Source organism: Cupressus sempervirens, chromosome 5 (genome assembly GCF_028749045.1).
Source record: "Cupressus sempervirens isolate cs-2001-9-10 chromosome 5, ASM2874904v1, whole genome shotgun sequence".
Classification (NCBI taxonomy): Eukaryota; Viridiplantae; Streptophyta; class Pinopsida; order Cupressales; family Cupressaceae; genus Cupressus; species Cupressus sempervirens.
In genome coordinates this window covers 3,654,470-3,662,433 of record NC_143122.1, presented here as the reverse complement: position 1 = coordinate 3,662,433, position 7,964 = coordinate 3,654,470, and the positions used below count along the sequence as shown (strand labels likewise).

The following is a 7,964-nucleotide window of genomic DNA, read 5'->3' as shown; positions in this document are numbered from 1 at the left end:
TTCTTATGTATCCATGACTTCCATCATCATGATCCATTCTTGCATTTTCATATTAGCTTACATCCATATTTGTTTTCATAAATTAATATTACATTGCTATTTCCTTTCATAGATTAGATTTCCTTTCTTGCATTGCTTTGTATTGTCATAATTTATATTAGCTTGCGTCTTCATTTGCATTCATATTTTGGTGTTTAAACCTCTCATTTTATGGTGCACTTGCATTGGGCACAAACTAGGTCAAACTGAGGGCCTCCATCACAAACCCTTGCACTCTATGAATAGAGAGCTATGAGCTGCCCTTCGAAACCTCATTCTTGAACAATCGTGGATATAATGACTCATAGAAGTGTGCTCACATTTCAGGGATACAGTTAGGTGCATCTTGATAATGAGAAAGTCGGCCTTCTCTGAAGACTCAATCTCATAGTTCAAGTCCCATAGCTTGGAGATTGTTTCCATGTTTCACAAGGTTGCCTTTAGGTCAAACTTCAGGCAAAGGTGCAAACTTTTGTGACAACAGTTATTTGGACTTTACTTTCTAACAAATACAACATGATTAAGTGTCACCCTCAAGGAAAACAAAGTATTCCCAAATTGTTATAATAAATCTATTGACCTTATATGAACAACCAATATAATTGACTATAAAAGAATCATTCTTTCTTTTAACTTAGATATTATAATGAAAATATAAAAAGACATGCTTATACTTATACTCACTATATGAATATACAATACATAAAATAAAATATATAACAATTTAATTGACAAAACATAAACATAAACATTAAAAAAAAAGAAAAGATAATTTTTTTCATTAAAATACTCTCCACACAAACTTAGATGGGTCCTAAACCATACCACATCCTTAATTAGAGGCAATAATTTTGTCTAATAATATGTACCAAACACAATTAAATATGATAATAATTTTCTCCATTAAAATATGCCCCGCCTAAAATTGGATGTGACAATTTTCTTCGTTTAGTTCAGGATTGAAAAAAACAGTGAATATAAATGGGGTAACAACGAATAGGGACATTCCCTTCAAAGATAAATTATTGCAATAGTATAAGAGTAAACATGCCTTGTTGAGATCATCTTTCACATGTACTATAAACAGTGGCTCAGTGGACTATTCAGAATAGGATGCCAGCTATGAATATGTACACTTTGATTCATTCATGCCAACTATGGATATGATGTACATTATCAGCTTTTGAGTATGGCTTCTCTATATAACCTTCTATTATGGCATTTTCTTTCTCTTCTTCAAACTTCCACCGTTGGCATCAAATCAAATCATCACCCATCATGATTAAAGAATGGCATTATAAGAAAAGTAACATTAGAAGTTTAGGTTGTGCATAAAAGAGATTCTCAATTATCTTCATGTTCTTTCTAGGGGAGACACACATCATTGTTCCAACAACTTTTCTTGGGCCTCAATCCTTAATAGAATAGAAAAAAATGCCTTTAATGGAGTATCAGTTTGAATATGCACTCAAAGACTTTTCATTGCCGGTTAAATTTGTTTACACCCTTTTTCAGTTGTCCATTTGGCCCCCTGATATTCCTTGTATATCCCTTCTTTGTATCCCATTCTTTTACATGCTCACAATTGTTTATTGATTTCCTAGAGGCTATGTGTTCCTCCTTCGGGTTTCTTGTGGGTCCTTTGTTTTGAGTCTTTTTACACATATGTTCTCAAGTCTTACATTGTTGGGCTGTCAATCAATTTTTACAAGGTATTGGAGTCTTCTTTTGATTGTTTTGTTGGTTCTATGTGAAAAGTTGTGCATGTGCATGAATATATTCATGTATTCTAAGGATCCATGGAAGCATAGGCCTTAGGTTAGACGGCATGAGATTATGTATGTCTACTTCAAATCAAAATCTTGGCTTGAGATCTCGTGGTTGTACATGTAATAGGGAACAATGATCCTTGCGTTTTTGAGCCTTGAGCCTTGTTAATTTTCAAAACCAGATTATGAATATTTTGATGGAGAAACGATCTAGAAAGGGATGATGTTCCCTAGCTACTGTTCTAAGTTGAATACTGTGCAATGGCGGATTCAAAGCTCTCGAGGTAGGCTAGATTTTGGGTAGTCTAAATTATAGATAATTCCCTTGTTGCAATATTTTTTTTCAAATCATATAAAGTAGGTGAATGGTTTGTAGGAGGTACACGGTACATAAACATGGCGGAAAGGAGATGAAACTGTGGTGTTTTCTTGTCTTGCTAATGTGGGTATCTAAGAAATCAGCAAAATGGCGTGTTTCCACATGAGCGTACTTGTGGGATTAGTATAATTGAGAGAATTAAGGGTTTGAGAATTCCAAATACCCTAGTGGGTGTGTCTAGGTAATATCTAGAGTTTTTTTTGGCTGTTCTTCATGGTTTTTGTTGAAGAATGATGCAACTGATGACCTCTTGGCAAGCCATGGATTATTCATCAGGGAATTCAATCTTTAGGGATGTTAATGGGTTTTACAGCACCTTGACTCAGGGTTTGGACAATCTGGAGCAAGGCATTTCCTCACATAGCTTTATGTCAACAGATTGGCTTCAACAGATTGTTCAGCTGTTGAGGTCATTGCACACTGAAATCATCCATCTATTGCAAAAGCTACAGCTTCCTGTTGGGGATAAGTGGCTTGATGAATACATGGATGAGAGCTCAAAGCTTTGGGATGTTTGCCATGTGGTGAAAGGTGGTATTACAGGGCTAGAGCAATACCAGAATGCAGTGGAGGCGGTCACAATGGCATTGCTTGACAATAATAATGGCAGCCCTAGCACTACACTTACAGTTGTGCAGTGTAGGCAGGTGATGAGGAACATCTCAGGGTGTTGGAGGGAGGCTATCAGCCTTGAAGAAGAAAACAAGGTATTGATTGAGACCAAGATTGAAGGAGAGGGGGGTAATAAGCTCTTCTTGCAATTGGATGAGAAGCTCATTGAGGCCAATTTTGCAAAGTGGAATGGATTCAGTGGCTTCAGAGGAGTGATGTATGCAATGAAGAACTCAAGCTCATTGCTTCTCATGTTGCTTCTCTGGGGTTTGGTGTATTGCTCCAATGAAAGCTTGAGTGCGGTTGAGAATTTCTCTTTGAGGTCTTCTTCCTTCTTTGCCGCCTCATCTCGCCTTCAACAAAGAGTAGATGCGGAGATCAACAAGGTGAGATCCTCAATCAAGTCTTCCATGTATAGCAGGCCTTCAATGTTCTTGCATGAGTTTGGAAAGGCACAATCCTTGATGGGGGATCTCTGGACCCAACTAGACCTTAGGTGTAGAAGCTCTTCCCAAGAAGACCCTGATGCTCTCATTGAGAAAATTCAGCAGTTGAAGCGCTATTTTGGATTGCTGAAATCAGGGCTGGAGAGTATTGATAGCCAGCTCGATGATTTCTTTGATGAAATCGTTGATGGCAGGAAGAAGCTGCTGGACATTTGCAATAAGAGGTAATCTAATTTGCATTTGTATAGAAAAAGGGAGAAGCCCTTGATACATCTGTAGGAATGTTTAGGGTCAGAAATTACTGTAAACATGTCAAGTTAAAGCATAGTTTTCCTGATTACTTTGTTAGTGGGAATCACTGTGGAAAGTTCTTTTTTTTATACATGGGGATGCACCCGCCACCTAGCTCTGACCAGCTGCAGATGTGCGCTAGTCTCGCTATGGGTGAGATCAGCCATCTGCAAGATGTCTACCCGGAAGAGATTTGAATCCAAGATCATGAGGAATTACCAACAACCTCAAGCCAACTCATCTACTGTTTAAAGTGTTTAAAGTGTTGAGGGAAGACAATTATTTTGGAAAATTGTTCAATTATACTGTGGTTGGTTGTTGATAGGAGACATGGCCTCGACCATGTTTTAAAACAAGGTGTTGAAAGGAACCTCATTCAGTGGTTGGGTATATCCATCCCTCTTGCAGATTAGGGTTGCACAATGACTTTAAGAACTTAACTAGAAACTTCCATTTGGCAAATCAGCCATGGAACCCAATAGATAAAACCCACTTTCTCTTTAAGTTTCCTCTTCTCCATATAGTCAGATTATAGAGGATATAATGCATTAGGCTTCAAAGGATATACTGATTAATTGAGCAGAATGATTTGTGAGTTGTGAACTGTCAATGATATATATTATGTGGAGATATTATGATATATATTATGTGGAGATATTATGATATCTCTTGAATGAGTCAGAAGATTGGTACCTAAAGTCAAAATGGCAGGATGATAATGGATGAGATATATTATAACTTTTTTACACAAGTCTCAGGTTTCTGTATTTGGTGGGATGATAATGGAGCAATGTATAACATGGAACAATTAACATTTAAATGGTATCTCTTCTTCCTAGTTTCTTCTTATCCTGACATAAGGCATTGTAAACTGAGTTTTTTTCAGTCTTGATGTTAACAAAGGAGCCATGAGCATTATGAATATGTCGTGTTTACTTCCTTTGGAAGTTCTTTTGTTATTATCTTAAAATCTTGATTGAGATGATGAATGATAAAACGTATGGCCTGATCAACAGGCATCAGAGCTGTTCTCTGTATGTGGGTCAGGACCCTTCCCGTGCTACCTTAATCAAAACAAGTATAAGGGCCATTAAACTTCCTTTGGGGAATTTCGGGATTATATAATATAATATAATAGATTTCCAACAATCTTCAAGAATATTCTGAATGTTGTTTGTGGATTTGATTGTGTTATTATGTTTTCTTTTTCTTTTTTCTTTTGAAGCTTTCTGTCTTCATTGCGAAGATGGATCACAGAGTGTGATCTCAAACTGTGATGAAAAAATAATAACACAATCGAATCTAAAAAGAGCATTCAAAGTAATTATATAATATTACATTTTTCCAATTTTGTACCCTTTGAATTCCGACCCTGTAATAACTCATTATATTTGCAGAAAACAGGGCAAACACACAATGGACAGTTTGTTTTTTTTTTTTTTTAAGGCTATTTAGTTTATTTATTTATTTATGTTACACTCACAGAAAGTTGCCAGGCAAGATATTTCCAAAGATCAGGTTTCGATAATACTCGCTGATCTACTTTGGTTACTTGAAAAACATTTATGCAAATTAATTCCTCTCAAAGAAAAGAGATCTGTTATTATCAATTGTGTTAGTCAATATTGAACGCCTATGACAATACTTATGGTTAAACCATGTATTTTACCTCTATTCATACATTAGGGTGGACTTCCTCAGTGCAAAGATCAAGATTTAACAGGTTTACTTTCCATAAAATAGATCAGTTTACACTATCAAAAAGGTTGTTTTCTAGTGTCAAATTATTGATATGCATGATGAAATCACGCATGTTGGAGAGGATTCGAAAATTAATTTAATACAAATTTGTTTGCCTGATCAAATTGTGTTACTTATCATAATCTTTAGTTTCTTTTCTTCACAATTCTCAATTCTGAAGAAAGAAATATAATTGAATTTAGAAGGCTTTTGAATTTATTTCTTGCAAATTTTTTTGTCTGTCATTTCGACTCGATGTTAGTTTTACAATCTTGCTGTTTCTTTATTATACGAGTTCGGATCCTTTCCCACTTTATCTAATCAGAACTTTCTTGCTAGCATTGTCTTACCATGAATAAATTGGATTTCTACAGTACCACTTGTGCTTTGCTCAAAATATTAAATATGATCCAGAAGTTAATGGGATCAGAGATGTGTGTATTTCAAAATATTAAATATGATCCAGAATTTAATGGGATCAGAGATGTGTGTATTTCAAAATTTGCATGTTTGACCCTTACAAATCTTACTGGTCAGAAATGCCCAGTGAATGTTATTTACCAATTACTGTCTCTGATATTATTTTATCTCTGAATGAGCATACACACAAGAAGGGTTTATATTTATAGGATAAAAATCTGATAAGATAAAAGGCATTTAATGTTAATTTTTCATTTTTTATTAAGTTTTTAAAATTTATATTTAATGTTGGAGGGGTTGACATCAAATATTTAAATTTAGTCGAGTTGTTCAATATAGAAGTAAAAATCTTAAGTTAAAATATGTTCTATAAAAGACATTTAAGGTTTGCATTTTTTTATTTGATTAATTTTTTTAATTTATAAATTATGTTGGAAGATTTTACATCAGACGTTAAAATCATTTAGTTGTTCAGTACCGAAGCATGAACCTTAACCTTATGTTGAAATGGCTTTGACTGAAAATTGGATTTAATGTATCCATTCTACTAAATTTGTCTAAAATACGATTTCAATTGTCTAAAATATGATTTCAGTTTCATTTGTATAGTTGAAACGTGATTACAAAAAATTCATCATTCTATTGATATAAAGATTATGTGCTCAACAACTTAACTTTTTAATTATTTATACTATTTTTTAATGGTACTCCACTATGAATCCACATGCTTGTGATTTGAACAGCTGTTTCATTTGAATGCTATCTTGTACACTAAAATTCATTTACGCATTGAACAAGAGACACAAAGCATCATAGTTCCTGTCATATATGTCATGATTATAGTATTGTAGAGTGTGGCAATAAAGGGTTGAGATGGAGGAATGAACTTTTTAATTTGAAGGAATGCAAAATGTATTAGAACAACATTCTTTATATCCTTTGATCTTTTAGAGGCTGAACCATCTTTAAACTGTATTAAAATTAATTGTAATTGTACATAGAACTTAAGAACTAAAGGCAGTGGAGAAACATAGACAATTACATTTTGTATTAATGTTTGTGGTTGAATGTGAGTAGATAAGTTGTAGCTCTTACCAAGTGCAAATTTACTTCTCTGTGTCATTAGAATTTTAACATCAGTGCTTTTACAAAAAAAAGTTACAAGAAGCTCTAAATTGGAAAGTTCAGATGTGTATAAGAATTTTAGAACAAAATGGAATTCTTTAACTTCAAGTGTTTTTTTTGCATTATTGATTTTTTCATGAGAAGTCTTGAGATAATAAATAAAATTTCTACAATATTAGTTTGAATGCAATTATAAAGTTGTCATAATGTCTTGTAATGTGTTGTGAACAAATGGATCATTGAGATCTTGTTCAAGGTTAAACAATACCATTCAAAACCCTAACAAAAGCATAAGCATGTTATAACTAAATTATACATATACAAAAGATATCCACAATTTAAATTGCTTATTCTTTGTGTTTTGGAGTTTGCAGTACAATAAATTTTATTTTATTTTTAGCATGTTTGCACTATAAGAAATCAGAAACCAATTGTTTGTCCTAAAAGAAAGAATTATATGATTAAAAAACTAGAGAAATTGAAAATTACCAAACAAAATTAATCTATTTACAAATATTTAACATCAAATATTTCTTTATTAAAAAAAATACAATCAATTGTCATCTTTTACACTATTAAATATTTAATCAACAACTTGACACCCAAATAGGTAAGATATTTTAAATTTTGAACACATAAATAATAAACATAATTGTATGTACAATAACTACCATTGTAAAATTCTTTGTAATATTATTTAATTTTTAGTTTTTAAAAGTCTTTGTTACATTATTTAATTTTTATTACTTTTAATTCTTTTAAAAGATAATGCTTTAGGGACAAAATGAATCAAAATTTTATGAGTTAGTACATTCTATTATTATTAATTTGACTAATGGTAAGGTAAAGTTTGGTGTGACATATCTTTTATGATAATTATATTAATTGCACAATTAATACAAAAAGTTAAAATTTTACAATTTCATTGATTTTTTGTTTTAAAAATTAAATTTCTCCATTACTATTTAGTAAGACCCAAAAGGATTTCATTTAAATACTATTTTTGTTTTTCAAAAAATGAAATAAAAATGTTTAAACTTTATAAAGAATTTAAATTCTAAAATTCTTGAAATGATAAAGTAAATGTAATGTCACATCATCTTTTATGATATTTTCAATCATATTAATTGTACAATTAATGCT

At 32.4% G+C, this 7,964-nt stretch overlaps 1 protein-coding gene across 1 annotated transcript; it reads left to right on the top strand.

Moving 5' to 3' along the window:
* The first annotated feature begins 1,881 nt into the window (after window positions 1-1,881).
* Window positions 1,882-4,458, top strand: LOC149554321 (protein ROH1D-like). The gene is made up of 2 exons (XM_089828441.1): window positions 1,882-2,092; window positions 2,185-4,458. Exon 2 carries the CDS (start codon window positions 2,418-2,420, stop codon window positions 3,471-3,473), a length of 1,056 nt encoding a protein of 351 aa, XP_089684567.1. The 5' UTR covers window positions 1,882-2,092; window positions 2,185-2,417; the 3' UTR covers window positions 3,474-4,458.
* The last annotated feature ends 3,506 nt before the right edge of the window (window positions 4,459-7,964 follow it).